Source organism: Nicrophorus vespilloides, unplaced genomic scaffold, assembly GCF_001412225.1.
Source record: "Nicrophorus vespilloides isolate i.1.1-1 unplaced genomic scaffold, Nicve_v1.0, whole genome shotgun sequence".
In the NCBI taxonomy this organism is placed as follows: domain Eukaryota; kingdom Metazoa; phylum Arthropoda; class Insecta; order Coleoptera; family Silphidae; genus Nicrophorus; species Nicrophorus vespilloides.
The window spans coordinates 1,623-29,307 of NW_017100104.1; the positions used below are offsets into that span (position 1 = coordinate 1,623).

Sequence of the window (27,685 nt, forward strand, 5' to 3'; positions counted from 1 at the left end):
TGTATTTATTGTTTCTTACCTTTAGAATACTAAAGATAATATTATGAGCATTTTACTGTTGAAGGTTGGCACAGATATTAACATTCAAATTGATAAAAAATAATAAAACAATGTATTTCATATATATATTTATATAAATATTATTAAACAACGACAAAACAAATTATTATTTTTATTAATGTTTGTAAGCAACTTAAGAATAAATATTCAATTATTGCTCTATATTATATAACTAAATTATTATATTTCATATTCATCTCTGCGTTTTCAAGATGGAATACATAAAATTCAAAATATTTAAAATATTTACTTATTTAAATGATTATGCTTTTAAATATCGAATAGAAAAATCTAATACTATTAATAATAAATATAATTTATATAAATGTTCAAGCCAACCGTTTCTGATCTATCTAATGAAAATATAGTAAAAAAATATTAAACTTAAAGTAATGTCGTAATATTGATTTATGTTACCAGTTAGCCATTCCTGGTTTATTTAACGTCATAAAATATATTTGACAAGATGACCCACTTTTAGCACTAGAGAAAAAAACTTTATCATTACGTTCACACAAAAATTTTAATCTTTGGGCTTTTTTATGCATAAATACTCCATCTAAATGACCGGACTCTACTGATCTTATTTCAATTGCCTTATTGCCCCAACCCATGATTTGACCAGTTCCGATATAAGCGACTGATGTAGGCATTTCACCCCACTAAAATAAAAATAATTATATACATATATTTAATTACCAAGTACATATAATTTACCTGTAGTAAAACGTTCTTAGATATTCGACCATATGTACTAACATAAACACCTTCATTGTCGTAACATAGCAAAAGTTGCATTCCATTGCTATTAGGTAGCGTCACTATACAATGCGGAGAAATAGCAACTGTATTCTGTAAATTTAAATTATATGATCACTAAAGCTGCATTATTCGAATTTGGAAAATAATGATTAAATGACTTAAAGTTCGGTCGACTTTGGCCCAAAGTAGGTATTAAAGGGTAGGTAATAAAATTCAATGTAGATTATATTTTTTCAGAAACGAACTTCGTATTTTCCGTTATTTCCACCATATACAGGAATACCTCTAATAGTCAGACTTCGATCAGTGCGTTTTGAAAATTGAGCAATATAAAAATGAATTCTAAAAGATAGTACATAAAATTATATTTTCATATATAAATAATAATTATTTGCGACTTCTATACCAGGGTTGTGCAACTTATTAGTTCTTGAGATAAACGTTTCTCCTAAAAATGGTCGCGATCAAATTTTATACTTAACAAGTAAACCGCGATCTTATTTTAATACTGTCAAATTCGAAATAAACACTTTTTTCAACTATTTGTGATCAAATGAAAGTCGAGCCTCGGATGACGCGTGGTCCTCCCTACTTTATAAACTCATTGTTGTACGGTTTTAGACAGTACGGGTTATTGGCAGAACCGATTCCTCGCATTATGCCAGGTATTCCTGTATATAGCAGTAGTTCAAGTAGCAATTAACGGTGCCACGATAGGCTTCGAATAAAGAGTAACATCGAATAAAATAATACTCACGTGTTTCGGTATATAAATGTCGTAAACACTAGCTGAATCCAAATCAACAGCATGGAAACCATCACCGCTTCCGTAAATAACCTTAAGTCTTGTTCCTTCTTCGACGGTTAAATCAACCAATAGTGGTCTATAAGCTAATTCCGCAAAACTTTTAAAAGCCATAAATTTATGATATGGTTTTGGAGCCCAAGCGTATATCTCTATACTATCTTTTAAAGCTATAACTAAAAACTTTATCCGTTCATATTTGACTATTTTAAAGTGCACGGCCCCTTGTAAGTCGCCTACATTAATCCAGCCATTCCTCCTTTCCACTTGCTATAAAGATATATTTATATACTATTAGTTACATATGAACATTATATTTACTTACATCAACTACGCCATCGGTACGAAGTATCTTGCTCTTGAGCCAACTAAGATAATAAACCCGAACACGATTTTTTTTTCCAGAAATTGTGACAAGAATGTTCTGCCCTTCTAAAACTTCCATTTGTTGAAATCTTCTTCTCGATATTAGCTGGTAAACCTTTCCTTGTCCACTACGGTCTAATAACATCAATCCATGTTCGGTTCCAATCAACAAATTTACACCTGAATAAAGTAGCATTTTTTATATTTATTTGACATAACATTAATAACACTAAATTACCCCAAAGAGCAGCACATAGTATATCACTATTAAAGCGCTTCTTATACTTCCTTATTTCGGGAGTATCAGATGTTATATCATGTGACGTCGGTGTCACGTTAACATTTACGTGAGACTCTCTCCTAGAGTTTCCGCTTCCAGCGCCAAATCCAAATGTAAGGAATGAACGTTGTTTCTGTTGTAAGGCAAGCGAATTTATATTTATCGGTGTAGCGTTTCTGTTTGGTGATTGCGTAACGTGTATGGCCTGCCGGTACTACAAAAAAAAAAGATGGCTTATCTAACACAAATGATCAAAAAAAATGAAGTACCTATTTTATATAGTATTTTAAGTTTAGTCGCAATGAAGAAAATAAAATAGGTTATAATGTAACTATGAACTTGTTTTCACCATGTCATCTAAATAACGACATTGAATATACTTCACATATTTAACATATTTATAATCAATAAACTTAAATTTGAAATATAAAAGGACAGTTGGCTATTTTTTAATATAAATATAGCAAATTACTTACATAAAAATAACACTAACTGTATAGTTTGTCAACAATTTACTTGGTTGAAAATAATGTTCTGAGGAACTATGATTAACTATTTTAAGTCTCGAATTGTAAGTCTCTCATTTATAATCTAATATTCTGATTTTAGTTATATAAAGAAAAAAAAAAATATAATAGATGTTAGTCAAGAAATAGATGTAACTTATATACACACACACACATATACATATGGTTTATAAAATAATTTTAAATTTGAACAGATTATACAAATTCATACTTACAGTTACAACGTTATGAAGTTACCGTCGCCACTCGGTTAGGCAAAACCAAGAGAAAGACACAGATATTAGAGACATATAAGTTATACGAATAATTAATTAAAATATAATATATGACATATTTTACCTCCTCGCTTTGAGATTTATCTCGAGATGAAGGAGTGCCAGGACTCCCACTTGCTTGCGATAACAAATCCGGGAGAACACTGCTTTGCCTTGCGTGATCACTGCTACCTCGACCATTCTATAAAATACATTATATTACATCCATATTTAGGGTAGACACTATTCAACAATCACATCGCCCTTTGAATTAAAATACACACACGAATTTATTAATATCATAATGTAATAGTTATAAAGAAGCTATATACATTTCCAAAAATCCATTTTTATTATTTAAAATAAGTCTATTAAATACTAAACAGTTTTGAATTAATTTATTATAAATGATCAAATAAAAATGGAATATTGAAAATAGTATGCATGCCAACTGAACTCATACCTTATAGTGCATCAAATATATAAAATCGCTGCAAGATTATTGTACGCGCACATACATTATACATACATATACATATATATATATATATGTGTGTGCACATGTGAAATACACAAGTCAACTATTTGGCAGCCAGTCAGTCATCATCAATCTCCATGCTTTAATATAAATTGTATATTTTAAATAAATTGTATTTTAAAGTAACTTCATGCCCTTTGACATCATTTCAACGTGTCATCTAAAGAAATAAATCAGGTTATCATTCTGTCGAGTTTTAATTACCAATATATATATCCTATAGAAATACATTATATTGGTAAAAATGGAAACATTACTTTCATTAGTTCAAAAGCAGCACACGCGCATATTTAAATACATATTATTAATAAAGCTGTTAATAAACAATGATGCCTCTATATCAATTGAAGAGCTAGATAAAGGTTGAAACACTTTATTAATTACAAAATTAATATTTTAAAACTACCATCAAATAATTATTTAAATATAAATAAACTAAATTAAATCATTGAACTCGTATAAATTAATGTTTATATTTATCTACTATACATTAGAAATTAAATTTCGTGTGTTTAGAAACCTCACTACTAAAATTATATTTATTGAACATAATATGAACAAAACTATTTAGTTCTTTTTAAATTTGATGATATGAGAAATCTAATTTGGAAATGTTAATAAGTTATAAAGCACGAACAAGTTGAATCTCCAGTATATATAAAACAAATTACCTGCAAATTTAAATATTCATCACTTGTAGAATGTAGATTCTGTATGTTACAAGATCGAGTACTACCTCTTTGATCACTTTCCAGATCATTTGTAAAATGTAACAATTCCTTATTTCTGATTTCTTTATTTTCCCTCAACCCTTTTCTAGCTATTGTATATTTCTTCAATATATCTGATTCAGTTTTTTCACGTCTAGGACGTATCTGCACTTCACTTCCTACTATATTACTATAAACCTCTTTCCTTTCAGATAATCTAAATGAGGTTGCCTCTCCCTTGGTCGCATCACGTTTCATAAAATCTGTTAAAACTGGCTCTCCATTGCTATTAGATAATCCAACATCTGAACTACGACGACTGCTGAAGATGGCGCTAGATCGCAATAGAATATTCCTATCTGCAAACACTGCAGAATGCCGGGAAGACATAGGGAAAAAATCGGAATTTTCGCGTCGAAAAGTACGAGCAAATTGGCCGATTTTCGAATCACTCTCATTGCGACGATGACGAGGGGACCTTTCGTCTATTTTGGATGATTGACAATTCGAAGAAACTGCTGACTCCTGCTCCTTGTACGTCGAAGGGAAAAAGCGCGCAAAGTCCCAATCTTTCAGTAACGTTGCTTCGTCTATTTCATCATCTTTACTATACGCCCTTTCTTGTTGTTCCCGACTGGCTGCCAACTGCTGCTTTTGTTTTCGTTTGATTGCGATTTATATTATTTTTAATGTATAGATCATTATAAACATGTGTAAACATATATAAAATAACATAGCACGTGAGAAAACTAGCACTAGAAGGCATGCGAGTGTACTAAATTTAAACCATAAACATAATAATTTTCTATTGAAAATGTGTAAAATATGTTTAGGTTTAAATTTAAAATATTGTACAACAAAGAAAGACGCAAATCGAAGAAAATACACTTACCCTATTTCTAACTACAAGAGTTTTATCTCCCTGCGATTCTTCGTCATCTGGGGTAGGTGGCAAAGGTCTGTTTGGAGCACTACTAGTACCAGTTGTACTTGGAATAGAACTACTAGTAGAGCCTTCTGCTACAACACCTAAACCGGGCCTATAAGAAAATTCAGGACTAACCAAACAAAAATTCAAAAGAAAACAAAAATGGGATAAATGGATAGAACATATTTCGTTAATAAGAATTATTTAAAAATTCACATTTGTAAAATATATTTTACATTTAACTACTATATTGAGCAAGGTCTTTCTACCATTTGTATTTTTTTAATTTCAAAAAAGAGATTTATATCAATTTATTATTGATATAAATTTCTTTTGGACCTATTGTCTACCCCTTTCGGGTTTATCGGCCCCCACGTCGAACCAACAACCATACCATACCAACGACCATAGCCACACGGCTACGGCCGCATTTGTAATAATATTAGGAATACTATTTCTAAAAACTTACAGAGGTTTTGGGGGATCACTCGCCAATAATGTTCCATCATTACGGACTCTACCATTATCATCAGGTTCGGAATCACTATCACTATCGACAAGAGCTTCGAGAACAACAGGTCCACTTGCTTGCGCGGAATGATTATTGGAAGGGGTAGCAACATTATTATTAGCAGCTGATTGTGCTTGTTTATTACGATTATTTCTAGGGGGCACTTCCGGTTGTACACCCAACTCATTTAAATGTGCTGCTAATGCATCAAGTTCCTAAAATATTATAATTGTTTTATATTCATATTTTGAAATAAAGAAAAATCAAATATGTATATGTTAAAACATTTATGATCGAATAGTATTTCATAATTTATACTCACTTCTGGTTTACGATGCTGTGGCTGATAAATATGAAAAACAATATATATAATGTTTATACAGATTACTTTACAATAACTACTTACCAAAGGTTTAAACATATGAGAAGATTGTGAATTACGCTGCGATTGTTGAGGCCGTGGTACAACACTCTCTGGAGGAGGTGGCAATGGCCTAGAAATCATGCTGGAAATGTAATATTGTATTATAGCCAATTCTAAAACAATAAACTGTAATGTACCAGGTATCCTACAAAACATGCACATCCGCTTTATAAACAAAATTAAAACAGTTTTCGCTTTAAAAGCTAATTATGTTTGACAGCCTAATTGCTCCATAAAGTATTACTATGTACAGGTACAAAATGTTTCACTGGATACATGGTACACTTATAAATACCTCCTAGGAGCCGGAGGTGGATCTGGAACAACAATAATTCTTTGTGGTATGGGAGGTCGGGCAGGTGGTCCAGGTTCTGGAATTTCATCTCGATCCTTACTACGTCTGCAAAAATATTTTTAAAAATAACAGCAGCAGCTAATAAATCTAATAGAAATAACCTATGAGGCTGTTCCTGGCCTAGTGTTCTGCCTTCTTGAATTTGTTGAAAATTTCTCCTTAAAGTATCACCACCTGGCGCTTGTACAATACTACTTGGTTCTCCCGGTAAAGCCGGCTCTTCTTCTTCATTCTCTGAACCCGAGTATCTATAATCTTCTCGTTCTTTTTCCTGTTTACGTTTCTTACAGCGGTCAATATGATCTTTTAATTGAATTCGAACTTGCCGCTCCGTCGGTTGATCCTTAATGAAAGCATGTTTTAACAGATGCTCTGTATATGGTCGTTCATGATAATCTTTCACTAATACTGTCTCAATAAAACCTATAAAAATATATAAATTTTGAAAAGTAATTTATAATTTGACCAATCTTACTTTGAAATTTTTTATTCCATTTCTTGCTTTTAAGTCGAGGAGGAGCATTACGAGGAATTAAGAAAAGAGCACGCATTGGGTGTAATTCGCAAAGCGGCGGCTGACTCTCTGCCATTTCTAGGGCAGTAATTCCAAGTGACCAAAGATCACTACGATTGTCATAAGTAGCATCTGGATTTTCATCGCATGCAATGACTTCTGGAGCCATCCAGTATGGAGTTCCAATAAATGTATTTCTTCTACCAATAGTTCGATCCAATTGAGCGGATACGCCAAAATCCACTATAAGAAAAAACATAAAATATATTATATTTGTTCCAGTTGTGTGTATGTAAACCAGTGGCGGATTAAGGATAGTTGGGCCTCCTGAGCAATGTATATCACAAATAATAATTATGCACATGCCTCATTGCCTTAATGGTTAACTATCTTTTTTTTTTACTTTAAAATAATATTAAGAACAAACAAGTATGTTCGTAAAGTATTTATTAGAATGTTTTATACTACCTAATTTTACTTCTGCATTGTCAGTTAATAGGACATTTTGTCCTTTGATATCGCGATGAATTACTTTGTTGTTATGTAGATATGACAGTCCTCTTAATATTTCTCGGCATATATATGCTATCCACTCTTCTTTCAAACTTTGGCCTTTGGTAGATTTTACTAAATCAGTAACAGACCCTACAAAAAACTACTTTACCTTTTCATCAAATTAAAAATATCAACACTATACCTGCACCACAATATTCCATAACAAGCCAAAGTTGGTCATCTTTTCCTGGTGGTGATTTTTTTATAAAAGCACCATAGTATGTAGCTATGTTTCTATGATTTGAGTACCTTTTAAGAACATTAATTTCCAATTTAATTTCTTCCTCTTCATCTTCAGTAACATCCATAACTTTAATAGCAGCAAGTTGACCAGTCTTAGTGTGCCGACCCTAAAATAAATATAAGATATATTCATATTCTTACACACAAATATACTCCACTGAAGAAAAGTGAAAAATGCATTGTTGTCTATATTTAAATATGGATAATATATTTCATGCATTATTATTCATATTTAGATATAGACTACAAATGTTAGAGAATATTGAACATTTTTAAATTTAATATTTATCATGTAATCACAATTATCATAAATGTTTAAACAATAACTGATCAACTATGTCTATATAAAATAAACATAATATATTACTAATAACACAAATAAAATCAAAATCTTTAAATTTAGTAAATTCTGAAATATAAACACTGTGAACTAAAACAAGTAATTATTACATTCATTTATATAAAAGTGACTTTAGAAATAAATCTTTAATAGCATTTATTTTAAAACAATTTACCTTGTAAACCTGCCCATAGGTTCCATTTCCAACAACTTCAATAAGTTCAAAAATTCCAGCAGGATCCTGCAGAAATAAATATTATAATCAAATTATTAATAAATGATAAAATAAACAAATCAAAATGTATACGATATTTATATAATTCCTTTTGTACGCGTTTGTTCATGGTAAGCACTTGATATTGTATTATTATAAACATGGGTGTGAATCACTAGCTACTATCGCCGGTGATCAACAACTATTATATGTTTTTCTTCAGTATCAAATTGCTAAATTCGAGAATTTTTATATTCTTGTATGAATAGAGATCACTTACTTTGAGGGCTGTTAAGTCGATATCGTCCAAAGAACAATTCACGGAAGGAGGCATATTATGCGCCATTTTGAGTCTCTATTTCATTCAATAAAAATATATAAGTTAATCGTCTATGCAACTTTGAAACTCAATGATGCATAAATACATTAGTATTGTATATGCTTTGAAACATATATATTGCGTAGTAAAACTAATATCACACTAAAGTTAAAGGTATAAAAGACATTGTGGAAAAAGAAAATATTGTCTTTCATTTCACAACACAGACATCTCTCACGTCGCACCTAAAATACACTGACATTGCTGACATACCGCCTTCTCTTTTCAATACCAACTCAGATACCACCCTTGTCCTCAATTACTTGCAGTGCGCACACGCATAAAAAGCGCGCGAAATTTAAAAAAGCAAGAAATTTATAGTATTGCATGAGGTCAGATAATACCATGAAAAATAAATGTGAAATCATGGTCTAGAATTGTTAGCAAAAAAAATAAGTTAATTTTATTTTTTTATTTAAATTTAATGGATATGAAGATATATTTTGTAACAAAGAGGATTGAATAAAAGTTAAAGGCATCTACAGTTTTATTTTCAGGACACAACATAAACATAATATAATTGCAAATTATATAAATACTAAGACTAGGTATTAGTTGATAAAGTTCTAAATTAAACATTTTGCATGCAAGTATTAAGAAGTTATTTTTCTTATATAATCAGTATCCAATTTTACATTGAAATATTGAATTGAAAATATTGAGAATAGAAATTTAATAATACTCGTCAATATTATATGAATTACCATATATATGTATACTAAATGAACAATTGTCCAAACTGAAACAAAAGTAATGGTGATAAAATTATAGAAAACTTAAAAAAAGTAATTTTAATTATATTTAAAGCGTCATTTAACAGTAAATTGAGAAATTAAAATACATGGCTAAATTATATTTGGAAAAAATAAATTAAGAGAAAAATAATAATTTTCTATTTTATCGTGACACGGGCCGGAATGATTGATGTCGTATCCCATTGTGTATGTATGCCATACATTATTGTTATTGTTATTATGACACGATTAAATTATTTCTTAGTAATTATCATATTAACATATCGCTCTCCGTTAGATTCAAATTGTATTATATTAATTTTGAATATCTTCAATCTAAAGAATATAGTTTACATTTGTTTTCAACTATCTTAAACATTTATAAATATAATTTAACATTATCTGTACATTCTCCAATAATATATTACACCAACATAAACGTGTTTGTATTGTAAGTTATAAAAAACATTTAAAAATAAATTAATAATTTAGTTACATATTTGCTAAACATGGCAAAACATTTCATAACCGTTACTTGAAAATCATATTTCAGTTGAATATCTTGTTAAAATTTTCTACTTATTTAGAAAATCTATACTTCTTTTTTGACAATAAATTCAAAATATATCATAATCACAGACATTTATGAAAAATAAAACAGAAATAATTTAATACATTATAATTAATATTTAAATCTACATATGTCAACGGTTTAGCGATCAATAAAGAAATATAAATATTTTCTTTTGTTTACATTATAATATAGTAGGAATTTCTATTACAAAATACCATTTAGACTTTCTAAAAGCTATTTCTCATTTTCTAGTTATATAGTGATGTTTTCAGAAACTATAATTGTAAACATATTTAATGATATGACTAAAATTACGATGTACAAAGTTACATACATACATGTATGTGTGTGAGTGTGTGTGTATGTAGTATAATATAAACAAGCTTATAAAATCATCAATTTATTGGGAGAGTTCTTATGCGTCCAACATGATGTCGTATGATTTGACTAGAAGCGTATGGCACATATTTATTAAATTATTATATTATTCAATTGTGCCGACCTTCCGAACTTTTAATACTAAATTTATGTTAACCAACAAATCAAAAAGTATGTTCATGAATAAAAAAAATCATGATAGTTTTAAAGATGGAAGAAGGACCATCAATTTGAGCTTGCCTGCTTGCATCTACAAATCATAAATTTGATACCATGTTAGATACAAAATAATGGAAGCTATTCTACAGTTTAACCTCCAAAAACTCCTATGTATTAATATGAAATAATAGTAATTGGCATCAGCGAATTAAACAATTATTTTCTAATAAAATATACAGTCTCTTACAATATAATCAAAGCTATATACATTTACTTTATTTCAAATAGTTTTGTATCCATCTTAAAGAAAAAAATAACAAAATTTAATGCACTAAAAAAATAATTAGATTCAATTTCTTTTTTTTTAATAGTAAATATTTGATTTTTTTAAATACAATAAAATCAGCCAATTTTAAATTTCAGCCAATACCACAACATTTTGTTTTTCAATTTAACAAGTAAATTCAATATTTACGCTGATAAAAATTGTAGTATATAAGTGTTGAATGTTGTTTTATAAATTATTGCTTTCCATATCAATCAACCAAAATCAGAAATAAAGCATAATTATAGAAGTCGAAAAACTATTGACAAAAGTACAAACATAATTTGTAATATATACGAAGATTTTTGCATACTCGATCCACTTGCTGGCTTATCGGACTTTATATCGACATCTTTACCTATTTCCGTAATTCCTGGTTCTAAAAATATATGTAAATATTACGAGTCTTTATTCAAATACTGGACAAATTACCTTTCGGATCATAAGATTCATGTCCAGACCCAGATCCACGTGCTAAGTCATCATCGTCATCTTCGGACATATCAGGACCTCCACCGGAACCTGAACCGTCAGCACGGTCGCTTTGCATATAGTCTGATTCCGGAAAAGACACAGTTCCAAGTGATGACATTACCATCTTAATAATATATAAATCATTATTTAATATTCAAATTTATAACATACATGTTGTTATGTTATCTTACCTGTTGTATATGTCTCAGTTTATCAGATAGACTTGCTACTCGACTATCGACATTCTTAATATTTGTTTTAATTTCCGGATTGTATTTCTGCATGTCAAGAGTTGCATCTGCCACAGTTTTTGTATACCTAAAATCGTAAACAGTTACATATTTTCAGAAAATAAAGATTTTATATTGTCATACTCTCCAATTCTGTCTCCATTCCAACAATGTTGATCTTTCGTAACAGCAAAACTTTCGTCACTGCAAAAATTATCTGCAAGCTGGGCATAAAAGCTACGTTTCTTTGAAATAGTATTCAAGAAATGAGACATTTGCGACTCTGGGAAAGTAGCATATTGGATATTACTTTGTCTTACAGACAAATTATTTTCAGTTGTCTCTACCACCGCCGTTGTATTAATATTATATGTAACAGAACCACACATTTTCTTCACCTATAATGGATAACAATCAATTAGTATAGAAATACAATACGGACTTTTAATACGGATAAAATAGTCTTATTTTGTAAAAATCTCGCATTTATTATATACTGTGATCCAACTAACCATTCATAAAGTGAACGTTAAGTATTCTAAAAACCATAATATTTTTACAATGACATAATCAGTAAATTAAATATTTAATTAACAAATATAATATTTGAAATACATAAATAATAATCAATTAATTATTGATACATATAATACATATAGTAATAACATTTTATTTACAGTTAAATGATATTACTTTGAATATCACTGTATTAAGAATTCTTAGCTTCAGCCAATTGCAAACAACTCAAGCAATGAAGTGCAATACTCCAATAATTATCGAGTGAATAAATGTTAATTGTAAATCTTAAAATTTCCATTTGCATACATAACCATAATCGTGCATAGAATATTATTATATTCTCCTGAATGACGAAGTAGTTCTGTCACTTGTATACTAGATTAAGTAACAATTAACTTTACAAATTTAGGTCAATTAATAGATTTTAAAATACTTCTGTTTCTAAGAATATTTTACTGTTTATTTATATCTCAGCGGAATAAATAGAATAGACAAAAATAGTACACTGTTGTGTTCAAAAAATATATAATAATATATAACTATATTTATAGCGACTATTGCAATAAAAATACTCTGTCAGCTGTAATGAAAGTGATTGTCGTACGAGAAAATAATAACTATAATTTACTGATTCAAAAAGCGCATTCATTGTATTAGACATAATATTACATGGCACAATTGGTTAGAATACAAACGGTCTGCCCGTTGCTTACCCATAACATTTATAATTAGACATAAATAAATTATAGGCGTGGCGAAACATGCGCAGGTCCCTATGATGTTACACCTACCAATGACTCTCGCCATCTGTGAGCGGCCTAATATAAGTCTTCAAATTAAAATTCAATTATAAAAATATTACTACTATAAATTTTGAAATTGAAAAAGTAGATTATAGTCAACAGTTACATATATGGCTAAAATAATCCTATTTTCTATTTCTTCTACTATATAAGGTTTATAACAGTATTTTAAAAAATCTTTGAAAGCGTTTGAAAAAGTCACCTTTTAAAATTGTTCATATTGAATCGATATAACAAAATATTTCTAAAGATATGTGTATTAAAAAAAAACTCTGAAGCACAAATTTTAGTTGTGCATATAAAAGAATGATGCAAATGCTTCAGGCGCTTGCAAAATATATCAGACACTTTCTTAAAAATAAACATTTTAAATTTAGCACTTTAGAATAACTCTTGTTTTTCTATGTTCCAGATAAAATTGTAATTATGGTTATATATTGTTGGAGATCATATGTTAAAAATAGTTATTTCAAACATTATAATATATATGTAATTATATCAATACATACCTTAGTCTGCAGATCATTTCCGATTTCCATAATATGCATGATAGATTCTGAAATCCTAGTATATAAACCTCGGATAACTGTATCTATGCTAACACCAGCTTCATTGTTTTTCTGTTTAATAGCAGTAACTAATTTCTCTACAGAATCTATATAAACTGTCCAAGGCATATCAAGCTCGGAAACATATTTCGTAAGACAACCTCGAAGAACATTCAAACAATAACCGGAGCATGGTTTCGAGTCAACTTTAAGTCCCATGCATTTATGACAGAAAGTCATTTTCATAATGGCATCGTGACATTCAATATTCGATTTTCCATTATCCTCAATGATAAGTGTATGTGTAACATTTAATACCTCCACTCCGATACCTAACGCTTGCATAAGAAGTCTGGTTGCGTCAAAACTCTTGCTAAGTGACAGCGATAACTGCTTTGGAATTTCTCCGAAGGGTTGAACATCGTTGAAAGTTTCCTTCATACACTTCTTGTATTCTGCAGAAAATTCTTTGTTTTGCAAACCGACAACATTTTGGTATGCTAAAGGAAACAACTCCACGAAGAAATTCTCTACTGAGTTGTTTATATCAATATCAGTACTCGGCGTCTCTTGACTAGTATTAATATGTATGTAATTCTGGATATCCAAGTAAAATCCGTTTATCGTATCATCCAAAGGCATCTTTTTATACACTTGAGAAATCAGCTTTGATGTGTACATTTTAGACTGTTGCGTTAGCTCCGCCACGTGACCTATAAAAAAACATATTTACAATATAATAATATCAAATATTAATTAATATATACCAGAAATAACTAATTATAGTCATTATAGTATTTATTTATAATTGTTATAAGAGACTTCTTATCATTATTTTATGTGTCAACCTATATTCCAACCACTACAGTTCCCATTGTTGTTGAAAATGAGAATGAAAACCCACCAAGAGCAGTCTTTTTTATTATTGAAAATTTTTAAAAATATAAATTCCTCTCATCAAAAATTTCATTTTTATGGAAGACATTTTGCCAAAATCGCAAATTTCAATTTAAATGTTCGTTTCTTCACTAGCTAAATACCCTTCATCTTCAAGCGGGACAATGGGAATCACTGTTCTATTATTCTCGGGTTAAAAATAGATAACGTGTGACCGATGTAAATATTATCCGTCCCTCGCGTTATCTGAGTAATAATTTGTGAAAGATTATGTTATGTTACTTTGTTAAATTCTTTTTAAAAGCAATTCCTTTTGACATTTCATATATGCATATTATTTATTTTTTGTTGTAATCCTTTTTGTAGCCAATACGTTGATATTAATATTATTATTAAATCTACGTGACATTAAAGAATCGTATTGCTTTTTAAATTTGCATCATGAATGCAAATGCCTTTTTCATGTAACTTTTTTTTTGACTAAGAATTTATTTAAATACAACAGAAAATATCACGAAGGTTTCTGAGATAAACAGACTATAGGTTCAAACCATTGCCAAAGAAAACTAAACAACGCGCTGTTTTTGAGAATGGAATTTACAAAAAGTAGTCCATAGGAAAGGTTCGTATGTACCTACAAGTCTCTCGACAACGAGAGAATAAAGCACAAACGTACGCAAACTCACAAAGAGTAAGAGACAGAATCAAGAAAGTATGTATGGATGATAGTCGAGAGAAAGAGAGAGAAAGAAAAACGAGGAGAGAAATAGGGAAATATGTGCGCATGAGAATGAGCGGCATACAAAATAACACGCAGAATGCCCGATCAAGGGATTCTCTGCTTCCGAGGGTGGAGATGTAAGGGAAATGGGATGACCATACCACATTCCATATTCGTTGTCAGACAAAGTACACGGCATATCGAATTTATACTGATTTTTACTTCACAAACGGGCATTACAAATTAATATAACTTCACCTATCAGAGTAACTCTGTATAAAAGTTAGTAGCGAGGTGTTTAATTCAGTATTCTACCTAATTAAGAATTAATGTATATATTATATGTATTTTTATCACGCCAAATGACTTTTCTGTTCGTTATTAAAACACTACTAACATTTTATTTATATTATTGAATTACTAAATTAATATGATTATTATATTATATTATATATGTAATATAAATAATACTGCAATATAGGGTCGACGGTGTAAAAAGTTTGGAGACTCAAGATAATCATTAAACTCGTCATGGACAATGGTTAATGGTCTTGTTGAACAAATTACCTACGCATTCTATAGAATACAGAATATAGTTGTCGATAATATACTCATCCATGGGACAACCATGCAAATAGTGTAGCTCGCCGAATATTTGCGTATTCGAATATAGAAATTCTCTCCGGTAGTTGCACATGCCAAATACTTCTGGCAAAAGACCTGAGCATGTCATCGAACCCATCGCTTTCGCGATTATTTCTATTATATATATATATATACAAAAGAATTGAAATTAACTCTAAAAGTCCCATTTACTACATTCAATCAACATTTTAATCATTTAACAAACATATTTGTCATACTTATACATAATTCAGTTTCTAATTCATTATTTTGTATATCATGAATTCGCATAATACGGCATTTCATCTTAACGACTGTATTTTACGGAGGTACCTGTAAGAAAAAAATCAGGCAAACCATCAATAGTAGAACATATTTACGATAACTCGTGTACTCCATCATCACATTCTTGCTTAATCTCAAGCTGTAAACAGGAACGATTTCCTCTGCATACCAAATCCGTTTGATTATGTTAATAAACATATAGGAGATAAATATTTGTTCTGATTTCAAAACTTCCATTTCGACATTCGCTAACAACGTCGTATAAATCGAAATCAACAAACAAAAAGACGGCAATTTTTAATTTGCAGTCAATATATACAGTCAAAATAATAATTTTATCCAGCTAAGATTAGGCCATTTGGAAGTTATAGATAATTTAATTACATAAAAACAATATAAACAAACAAAAAGTCTAAATATGTGTAATTATATTAATGTCCTAATCTTGTAAAACAACTAATAAGTGTTTAATAATAATAAATATAAATTATTGCTTATATACATACAAATGGCATTTAATAGCAGTAATAATATAGAAGTTATTATAATCGTTGAATAATCGAATTGAGAAATCACTTACTTTGTAATGTCGTGGCTGCAGAATTGAGAAGTCCTTGTAGAGACACAAAATTATGACTGAGCATCGTCGAGAAGACATGTTGTCCATGTTGCCTCAGCTTTGCCTCAGAATCTTTGCCGCAGCATTGTCCACCACATATATTTCCTAAAGAAAAACAAATAAAAATACTACAGATAGGTGTGAATTTATATATGTTATTTTCTAACTTGTTATAAATCTAATTAAAAAAAAAACCGGTTTTCTTCATTCGTAACGTTCAGAGAAGCCTTAATTGACCCATTTAAGATGAAATTGAATAACACAAATATCTCGAGCATGAATCTTCTATTGAGTCTTTGAAATTATGATTTAAATATCAAAAATTTCATTATGTTAGAATATGCTTGAAACTTTACATTACTATTAATAACAGATTTCATAATTAGTTCCAAAATTATGTAATGATTACTAAAATTTACAATTTTAAAAAATATATCAAATGTGTTCATAAAAAAATAAATATAGCTACATAAAATTAATAACCCTTTCATTTTTGGTAATTCCTTGTTTATTCCGAATCATTATAACTTTGGAATTTCAGTGAGTAATAATTTGTAATTTAAATCAATAAAAAGACGATATTGATTTAAATATACAGTAGAACCTCGCTTAACGAGCATCTCGCATAACGAGCATTTCGCTTAATGAGCAAATTTAATTGTAAGGAAAATGACCTCGCGATAACGAGCGATGTTTCGCATAACGAGTGACGGTGAGAAGGGAAGTCCTGGATTGCGCGCCTTTAAAAATGATGTATCATTTTTAAAACTTGTGTACACATATTATGTGTATTTTTGAATATATTAACCATCTTCGATTTTCTCTGTCATCTTTGTTTAAAGCGGACTTTACTTTGCAAATATAATTTGTGTTTGCTTTAAATGCAAAACACAAATGTATTAAATTAAAATGTACACAAATCATTAAAAATCGAGACAAAGTTATACTTTTTTTTCGGCAAGAACGCATTATCGTAATTTACATTAGTTTATAGGAAAATGTGTTTCACTATACGAGTAAAAATCCAGAAATTTTGGAACGGAATAAACTCGTTAAGCGAGGTTCCACTGTACTTCAATAAAAACAATAAAAACACAATACTACATTGATTACTACTATAGTCGACCGGAGGTTTTGTGAGACCTGCGAAAAAAGTTGTAAGAAATTTGAAACCACTTTGTAATTTTCTATTTTTATGAATAGAATTAATTATGAATAGAAAAATATTATATTTATATATAATAAACTATTTAAACCAGTGGTCGTCAAACATTGTTAGGGTTAGATAAAAAAAATAAGAATCATATTTTCTTCTGGTCACATTTATTTTCAAAATTTAATGACTTACAGTCAAAAAGGTAAATATGTCAAGATTATTAAAACTCGGACAGTTCTTTTACGCTGTCCTATTATAATTACGTGAAACAGCGCAAATAAATATATCGAAAGCATAAAAAATTAAGCTTTGTATAATCTGGAATTATGAATGTACAAAATATAATAATAATACAATATTCCATGAACAAGAAAATAAAAGTTACTTTCAAATATTCACTCAACTTAATTTAATGATGTACTTTATCACGGCCAACGACTTGTCTCTTTTGTTCAATATATTGAAACGATGATAAAGATAAATAAAATAATTAGAGATTTCACTTAAATTAATTAATAAATTGCATAAGTTACATTAAGTTGTTATTTTTTTTAAATTATTGTATAAATAATCTTAACATAAACTTAATAATCTAAACTAGCTGGTTTTTCATCACTGGATAGTATTTTAGAAACAAATTTAAAAAGAGATTTCCAAATTATTTGGTCAATTCTTATTTTTAGAGAAAATATCAGCGAACACTGGAATCTATCTATCTTCTTTAAGCAAACAAATGTAACTATTGTAAATGTGCAAAGTAAAAAATAAAATGTTTTAAAAAAGTTACCTTCAATCTTGCATTACACACATTCGTCCTAAAGTTCATTTGCTAAGCAGACATTTTAACATAAACGTGCATATGACAATTTTTGTTTTGATTAAATTCGTTGCATCGCCTTGAAGCCGTAGATTTTTTTTTATTAAATTTATTAAACAAGTCAATCAAATTATATTTGTCATTTTTCTGATGAATAAAATATAATAGAAGCACTACATTTTATTTTTTAAACATTTTGGAACACCGTTAGTTGCAACTGCGAAGATATTCATAATGCATGAATTTCAACTCTCCTTTAGTATCAGTTTGTAAATATTAATTCTTAGCAATTTTTTCTTTTTTTATGAATTGCATATAAGCATTTAAATACCGTTAGCCCTCATATAACGCAGATGTTAAGTTCCATAGAAATTCTTTATTTACGAGTAGTCTATAAAGTGTAAAACACAAACATATATTTGTTTCAAATATGCACCAGTACCGGTTTTCGAATTAGTTTAACTCTATTTTTATTCTACTGTTTCACCACAAACGTGTTAAAATTATCATTTATTATTGCCCTTATTATGGAAAACCAAAGAAAGGATAAAGGTGGACTGACCGCTGAGAAGAATAAGCAGTTTCATCGAGACCAGCTACTGATAAGAACATCGCTCAAATTTTCAACCAGACGCAGAATTGGCAAAATCCGTATAGGTGCAGTGACCTGAAGCGGAGCGTCATATCAAAACCGTGCTTTACTCCTAAAACTCCCACCCCCTTGCTTAGTTAATTTTATACGTAGAATAAGGATTTGTAATTAGTCTTAGGAAGAACGTAAAAGAATCAAGTCGTATCGAATATTTTAATAATAAATATCAAGTAAAACTCGTTCAATTTATTATTTACCAAACCTAAGGCTCCACAACAGACAACAGAAGAAAATATCCCACACCATCCTGGGAAACGACATAATTAATGGTGGCAGCGGTGTACAAACTACACGTGACCGAGTTTCGTCAGAAAGTCAACAATTCCTGGATTGAAGCCATTCGAGCCGACGAGAGTCAATCAATTTCTGGAGACTGGACAACGGACTCGTTACAAACAGCATCTTCAAGACCACAGGACGATTCAAGCCAAGTTTCCGGTTCCTCAAAGCCATTTGCAGCAGAGGGTAAACCAACTCCTGGATCTAAGACGGAAGAATTCGCAAGCAGACAAAAGAATCAAAAACTTATGTAAGTGGAATTTTTATTTCTGATTGTTGTAGTTGTATAAATGGCCTATTTTTTTTATAAAAACAAATAAAATAAAAACAGTTTTCTGTGAAAGTTTATTAGAAATAAAACGAAAGGTAAACTGAAATAATATCTGTAGTAACAAATTTTTTTTTAGGTCAGAATAAAATAAAATAAAAATGGAGATTCAAAACATTCAATTTTTTTTACAAAAACTTGCATTAGATAAAGTACTAAATCATCAATATGATGGAAACGTAGTAACAATAGATACATTTTTAGAAGATTGTGATAGATTATTTAGAGACAAATCTATATTAAATATATAAGAACAACTTATATCAACAATTTGTTCAAGTTTAAGACAGGAAGCAGACAGTGAAAGGGAATAATTCCACAGTAGTGGAATGAATTAAAATTTCAATTATTGAGAAAATTTGGACCAGTGATAGATATAGCTCATTGCAGAATTATATTATATTTGTGCCATCGGCAGAAAAACGAATCAGTATATTCATATTATAATAGAATCAATAAAATTGCAGAAAATATTAAATATAGCATACATCATACATTTAATTCCGATATAGCAGATAGGAACGACGAATTATTAAAGTTAGAATTATTAGAATATTTCAAATTAGGTCTATTAACTCAAATTATAGAATTTGTAACAGGAAAATATCCAAATTCAATAGAAGAAGCTTTAGATTTTGCAGAACATAAAGAAATTCAAGTAAAAAGGCTTATTCGCCAAGATAAATTATATTTAAAATTGCAAATGTTTGAAAATATATTAAAAGAACATAATGCAAATTGTAACCAGGAAGAAATGATAAATGAAAATCAGAATCAAAATAGTAATAGAAGAAATAGGTATAGTACAAATTATTGTAGAATTCAATTTGAAAAATGCTACATATGTGGAAAAAATAATCATAGTAGTAAAAGCTGTATTTTAGAGAAAATTTTAATAATATGTTAAATAAAAATAAAACTCATTTAGAGAAGAATAGTAGGAAAAATATTCCAAGAAACTTTAAAACACAAGATAACAAAATCAAATCACCATCTGTAAAACTTAAATTAGATATAGGCAACAAAGAACGTTTTTTAATTGATACAGGATCGGACTTATCTTTAATTAATGAAAGTAAATTAAATAAATCATGTGAAATTACTAAACTTAATGATTCAATTGATTGTATCGTAGGTAAATTTCAAATAATCAAGGTAACATCGAAATAAATGGTAAATTATTAAAACACAAATTTATAGTAATACCGGATTCAACGAATCTAAATGGAGACGCGATATTAGGAATAGATTTTATAAACAAATATGGAGAATATATAGACTTTGACAGAAACAGAATTAAACTAAATACATAGAAAGTAAATAAAAATAACATTTTCATGCCAAATTAACACATCTACTACACGAGGAAATTAAAGATTTCACAATTTCATGAATTTTATTGTAATATTGTAATTTTTATTATGTTTTTTTTATTGTATTATATAACGACGAAGAATCCATTAATGAACATGTGATATTTCAAGTTATTTTTTAGACGAGGAAGCCATTCTTATTATTCACAGCTTCCTCTACATCAACGGGGGAGGTGTTGTGTCCAACCGTTATTATTACAATTATTATTGTTAATATAGTGTCTCTTAGTCGCCATATTATATATAAACATCAGCATTAAAGGGACATTCACCGTGAGACCGATTGTAACATTCCTCCTTATTTTCAACTGGGAACCAGACGCAGAATAGACAGTTTCATCGAGACCAGCTACTGATAAGAACATCGCTCATATTTTTAACCAGACGCAGAATTGGCAAAATCCGTATAGGTGCAGTGACCTGAAGCGGAGCTTTACCGTGCTTTACTCCTCAAACTCCCACCCCCTTGCTTAGTTAATTTTATACGCAGAATAAGGATTTGTAATTAGTCTTAGGAAGAACGTAAAAGAATCAAGTCGTATCGAATATTTTAATAATAAACATCAAGTAAAACTCGTTCAATTTATTATTTACCAAACCTAAGGCTCCACAAAACCATCCCTGGGACACGACACTGTAGTTATGGTTTATTTCCTCTGATACAAATTTCTGGAGATTCGTTGAAATTTTAATAAATATTAAAGCTCTTAATTATTTTTTCACTAATATGGTAGTGATAATGAAAAATGCTAGCCGATAGAATTAGTTCTTCACGAATAGAACGAGATTTTCCCAAAAAAAAATATTTGTTTAATTACGATATATAATTTTCAAGTGATATAATTAAAGAGATTGTAATTGCTCTATACAGTAGAGCAGGGGTCAGCAACGTGGTGCAATTAGTGCTCGCGGGCACCATTTTAAAGCTTTAAAGTACCCGCTGGTCAAATATTCAATAATCAATATTTTAAATTTGAACAACAAACATTTGTAGTTTTTTTCAATAACTCACACACTAAAAGTTTGGTGGTCGCCCACCGAACTCCCGTGATTCTGAAATATGTCCTAGTAGATGTTTGCCGAGCAGTAGAAGTTTAATTTGCGAGTATAATTCGTTCCTAAAAAGTGTTTGTACCTCTTTACAATATGGAAATATTTTTTCCAAAACTCTTGGAGAGTAGTCGGCAAACCTCGGATTCTAAGCCGCATGCGGTTCTTTTAATGAGAAATTCCGACTTTGGGATAAAAAAAATATTTGGATTAAAATTCAAGAATACATATTTTGTTGTGTAACTTAGATGCCAACATATTTGCCGTCTCTTCCGTTATTATCAACTTATTTAAGTTGTATATCACATAGTATTTTTAAATTTAGATCAATAATGTTTATTAAATTGGCACGAAATTGTTTGTATAATGTTAAAGGTCAATTAGCAGAGTGTTCGAAGTCTGTAATTGTTATTTAAGCAAGTGACATCCAAATATTTCATAAATATGTCATTGAAAAGTCGTCATTTTATCTTTAAGTATTTGTATTACTGGTTTCTTGCAAATATAGGAATTTGTTCTTTATCACTAATATTTCTAGTAAGTGCATAAAATAAATAGATTTATCAAATTTTTAAATCCAAATATATACTAAAGCTGTTTTCCATTATCGAGAAAAGAAAATATAGACATCCATTTTGTGAATGTAAATGTAGTTGCTGAATTTTAGGGTGGCTCGAAAATATAGATAGATATATTCGGGTACGGTCTGGGAATTGATAGTCGTCGCCATCGCTGATGCCGCCTCCGACGCCTTCTCTATCGTATGAGGGAAGTAGAACGAGAGTGGGGGAGGTTTGCTATACCCACTACACTGTACGTTCAGCAACTTCGCGGCGCCACACTTATCGATTCAGTGCTAAAGGCCGAGAAGGAAAGACGCCAAAAATATTTCGCGTATCCTGACAAAATATAAATCCGACCTTGATACAAAATAAATCACTCTATTATAGAGCACAATTTTAAAGATACAAGTAAATTGACTGCACGGTTACAATTTAAAATACGAACCAACAAACTTCGAAGCCAATTCAAGAACCATTAATTGATACGACCTTATTATTGATGCACATAGATATTCGCTAATCTACAACATTCGATGACTTTATAAACAGTTTTTTTTTAATCAGAAAGGTTTCAATCTTGTAATTATTTGAATCAATAATTAGAATTATCTATATGTATTTATTTTTTTACTTTTTTATTTAAAACGTTATAAAATAAATTAAAATATTTTTAATCTGATGTACTGAATGTACACCTTTCCCTGGTGCGGAACTAATAAAACTCGTGGAGGGATTTGATACCTGTCCTGCCCAGTAAGTTTTATGATGTCCATCCTTTGTCCAAAAATTGTAAGAATTTTATGTATTTTGAAAGAGAATAGAATAACTATCATACTAAACTCGAATGTATCTCGTAAATTAGTAACAATCGTATATAACAGTATAGCGCATTAAAAAAACATATTTGTGGACTTGAACAACTACAACAATAATCTGATGATATTTTATTTGTATTTCCGATGATTTGATTAATGATACACAAAATGTAATGTATAACATACAAAGGGCTGTTAACCGCAGTCTTTAGCCAAATGATATCATATAATTATATAATATATTATTATATAAGTAATAAATAATTTTATTTAAAAATATTTTTTTTATATAAATATTAAATAGTTGACGTGATTTCGAGTGATCTAACTCTTAAGTGAACCAAAGCACTACCAGGAGAAGACGTAAAGATTTATTATTAATACAAAATGTTTATTTTGGTATGAATTATAAATATTACGTATACCAGGTTATAAACTTTTAAAATAATTTATTGATTAGCAGCAAAATAATATATAATTGAAGATAATTTCGAATGGTATGAAAGTTTTGGAAGGTCTAAAATTCGAGTTCAGGTAGAAAAGGACATGCAGCTTTTGGCCGTTTTATAAGAGACGAAGAGTGTAGGTATGTATAGTATGGTATAACGTCAAAGGAATGCACCTACGAGTCTGGTTGGTATTTTTTACCGGCTGATCAGGGCCATTCCATACTAAGGTCAGTGCTATGTGACGGTATATAAAAAGGTACCCCAAAACATATAATCACCTTCATATAAACCGGACTGGTTACTTCTATATATATAGAATGTTCGGGTTAAAGACCGAGGAGAGGTCCAATTCACAAAATACCAATAACCAAGTATCTCTCATTCATTATAATAGAAGCTATATATAATATATTATAAAAATTGCACTAGAAAAAATAAAATCGTTTAATTTGTTTAAACATTCAGTCTGCGAATACTGCAGATGCAATAGAAAAATATTTAATTATCATAATACAAACATTAGAAGTTATAATTAAAAATATTTTTGTACGATAATTTTGTAAGCATGTAAGCAATTCATTTTAAGCACTTTACCGTTGCCGTCTTTGTTCAGTCTATGAAGACATAAATTGTTCACTTGTTTCATGACTGGATTCACTCGTTGCGAAGCACTGCGCGACAGTAGTCTTCTCCACCTTTTTGTATCCAAGTTTCTTCATTTTTTTGCCCTATTCACAATTCTTTCATCTCTCCTTTTTGCAAAGATTGATCGCGTCTTGCATTCCCACACGTACACTTATATTTCTCTAACGCGAACTATACTCTCCATATAATTGATTTCCTAACTGAACCTATTCTATGCTTTTATTTAAATAGACAGTTGCACTTATTGTACAACTAACAAAACGATAACTAAAAGTCATTGCATTACATATAGAATTATGTATAATTTTATTTAATGAAAATCTGAATAACAATAAATTTGTTTATAATTTATATATTTCTGCTTCGAACACTATTTGTATTTGTAACAGGACAACACTTGAACAAAAGACATTGAATCCATCTATTATAAATAAAGAAATAAAAGGTGTTTTTTTATTTAGTTTTAACAAAAATGTATTTTTATAACTTGTTTGAGGTGATAAAGAATTTACTTGAAGAAATTCTATCTCCTAAAATAATTATTAAGTTAGATCGTATTTTACTGAATTCCATTTTTTCTTTACCAGGTAGTGGTATATTTTGGTAACTGTTAATTCTATCTATTATGTGAATTTTTGTCCAGATCCCTTGCGTGAGATTTATGACAGCTATGGAAATAACATGAAATATTGAATATTGCAGTAATAAATTTTAGTTTCAGGCATTGTGTGGGTGAGGATGTAGAAACTTTAAAAACTACCTGGCGCCTTTTCAGACTGCAAGGAAAGAACTGCGAAAACAAGCATAGTCATCTGCAGAACCCTAAACCCCTATCACCTTTTATTCCAAACAACAAACCACATACTAGTTATTGTATAACAAACGACAGCCAAGCATGCAACAATAACTACATTGTGTTACCATACTATATTTCAAATTTTCGCGTGAAAATCATATTTTCAAACTTTGTTAAACTGATTATTGCAGAAGCACTATTTGAGTTATGTTATTAAAATCTCCTGGTCTCACTCTATCCACCTTCTCCCGGAGGATTTAGATTATATTATACCCCACTAAACAAGTTTCGACCCGTTCAATTACTTTATATAAAACTTTGAACTATCCATTCAAAATTTAAATCACTTTGATAGTATAATTCAATTTCATCTATGCGCTGACTATAAATTATTACAATTTATTCATCTATATATGTGAATTTATTCAAGTAATAGTAGCAATATTTATTTAGTCTAAATAAAGTTAAATCGAATTGAATCTATTACAATATAATCGTTATTTTCAATTGTAAGCATTAAACAATTCATTCAATATTAGATTAAATGTAATCTATTCAAATATAATTCTATAGCTAATTCGCAAGTACCCATGTAAAGTCACGACGCACAGAAATGGGAACAAGCATTTAAATTTGATACATCAATAAAGATTATTTGAAACTCAAGGTAATTAATATAAATTAAAGAAGCGTACCTATTTCATTGAAATGGAAATAATAAAATCTTAAATTATTTAACACACAAAAAACTCAAAAGTACTTAAAAAAGAAATATTTTTTATAACCCCATATTTCTGTGAATACTTATTAATTGTCGAATTCCCAAATTTAATATTTAAATTATAGAGAATAGTGGATGATAATGGTGAACACAATCTTACGAGTGCAAATTGTAAAAATAACGCTTGGCGCATTTGTTGCATTAGAACAGAAGTGACCTACTAGTCCAAATATAAAAGTCTGTGTTAATTATCAATGGGCTGAAGGGTTAATGAGCAAAAAGAACAAGTATAATATAAATGAAAATGATATAAATTGTATATGTTAAAATATATATTTTATAGTCATATAGATCGCCTACAATTTGTAACGCGTTAGAAATTAAATATGATTAGAGATGCAGTTAATGACCATCGTGTTAGTGATGAAGAGCTTAAAATGTCATATTATTTATACGCCTTCGGACGACACACCTAAACTACAATTGTTTGGGATGAGCAGAATGAGCTATAATCAATTGAAATTATATATCAAACAAACACTGGATGGAATAGTGATAAATTAAAGATGTTAAACTCAATTGAAATCCAATATCAGCATCATCATGATTAATATTATTCTATTTCTATACGGTAATAAACACTTATTATTTAATGAATATAAATACAGCTTCTTAGTATGTGTTTACCTTTAGGGCTATTCGACGGTCGTAAAGGTATATTCCTTGATTGAAAAAACGTTTTCACACTATCACAAGTATTTGTGGATGCCAAAGCTCTTTTCTGTCTAGAGTTTTCGACATTTCTTGCAGACACTGAATTATGATCACTCATGTAACAGCATAACGCGAGGAAGAACGCGAGTGTAGATAATTTACGCCAAGGAGAATTCATTCTTGTCTTTCTTTTCGCTGCGGTGTCGATAAAATGGAAGTACTTGTCCCAAACGAAATTTTAAAGAAAATATGCAATGTAGAAATAAAAATGAAAATAAAAAGAAGGTCCTTCGTAACCTATTTTATGAGATAGGTGAGAAACAGAATTAGATCTAATGCGATATTACCGCGTGCATCGTTCACACTGGACTGTTGGCGAATTACGCTGCACAAAGAATTACTGGTCGGAACGACTCGCTAGAAGCAGACTGAAATAAATGTATGTACATCGTGCGCACGCATACTTCAAACTATAGATTTGTATTATAGGCAACATAAATAACATATACTATTTCTAATGATACTTTATTAATATACTTTTTTCACCAAAATTAATATGAAGCTCATACAGACAATTAAAATTGTTAAATGCCATGCTGCCATGCCATGGTAAGCTATGGTCTGTGATATGACCAAGTTTTATATTTCCAAATACACAAGGAACAACAAACA

General features: G+C 29.6%; 2 protein-coding genes across 10 annotated transcripts; both read right to left on the reverse strand.

Annotated features, from left to right (window-relative positions):
* Nucleotides 1-368: 368 nt before the first annotated feature.
* On the reverse strand, nucleotides 369-8,967 carry LOC108568213 (serine/threonine-protein kinase mig-15). Of its 9 annotated transcripts, none has more exons than XM_017929163.1 (19): nucleotides 8,812-8,967; nucleotides 8,667-8,741; nucleotides 8,348-8,413; nucleotides 7,732-7,939; nucleotides 7,503-7,679; nucleotides 6,996-7,277; nucleotides 6,622-6,943; nucleotides 6,461-6,565; nucleotides 6,148-6,235; nucleotides 6,064-6,084; nucleotides 5,700-5,956; nucleotides 5,195-5,360; nucleotides 4,264-4,953; nucleotides 3,140-3,256; nucleotides 2,232-2,487; nucleotides 1,953-2,173; nucleotides 1,580-1,897; nucleotides 778-912; nucleotides 369-722 (listed from the first exon to the last, which is right to left on the reverse strand). In XM_017929163.1, the coding sequence occupies exons 1-19, from the start codon at nucleotides 8,836-8,838 to the stop codon at nucleotides 474-476; spliced, it is 3,780 nt and encodes a 1,259-aa protein (XP_017784652.1). In that variant the 5' UTR covers nucleotides 8,839-8,967; the 3' UTR covers nucleotides 369-473. The 9 variants fall into 9 exon arrangements, with proteins under 9 accessions (XP_017784652.1, XP_017784653.1, XP_017784656.1 ...); XM_017929164.1 differs by having other exon boundaries at nucleotides 5,195-5,342; nucleotides 6,148-6,247; XM_017929167.1 differs by having other exon boundaries at nucleotides 4,264-4,833; nucleotides 6,148-6,247.
* Nucleotides 8,968-11,065: 2,098 nt separating this feature from the next.
* LOC108568225 (division abnormally delayed protein) lies at nucleotides 11,066-27,454 on the reverse strand. The gene is made up of 7 exons (XM_017929187.1): nucleotides 26,987-27,454; nucleotides 16,617-16,760; nucleotides 13,471-14,222; nucleotides 11,784-12,037; nucleotides 11,601-11,727; nucleotides 11,368-11,533; nucleotides 11,066-11,314 (listed from the first exon to the last, which is right to left on the reverse strand). The coding sequence occupies exons 1-7, from the start codon at nucleotides 27,189-27,191 to the stop codon at nucleotides 11,178-11,180; spliced, it is 1,785 nt and encodes a 594-aa protein (XP_017784676.1). The 5' UTR covers nucleotides 27,192-27,454; the 3' UTR covers nucleotides 11,066-11,177.
* Nucleotides 27,455-27,685: the final 231 nt, after the last annotated feature.

Excerpts from the sequence above, each read along its gene's own strand:
- LOC108568213 (XM_017929161.1), bottom strand. The coding sequence starts at position 8,838 with ATGTTTCAAAGCATATACAATACTAAT. Across the intron at positions 7,940-8,347 it reads CCTATGGGCAGGTTTACAAG|GGTCGGCACACTAAGACTGG; the intron begins GTAAATTGTTTT and ends TATTTATTTTAG. Across the intron at positions 6,085-6,147 it reads CTCATATGTTTAAACCTTTG|CCACAGCATCGTAAACCAGA; the intron begins GTAAGTAGTTAT and ends CATATTTATCAG.
- LOC108568225 (XM_017929187.1), bottom strand. The coding sequence starts at position 27,191 with ATGAATTCTCCTTGGCGTAAATTATCTACACTCGCGTTCTTCCTCGCG. Across the intron at positions 14,223-16,616 it reads TGCAGCCACGACATTACAAA|GTCACGTGGCGGAGCTAACG; the intron begins GTAAGTGATTTC and ends GTTTTTTTATAG. Across the intron at positions 11,315-11,367 it reads TGAATCTTATGATCCGAAAG|AACCAGGAATTACGGAAATA; the intron begins GTAATTTGTCCA and ends ATATATTTTTAG.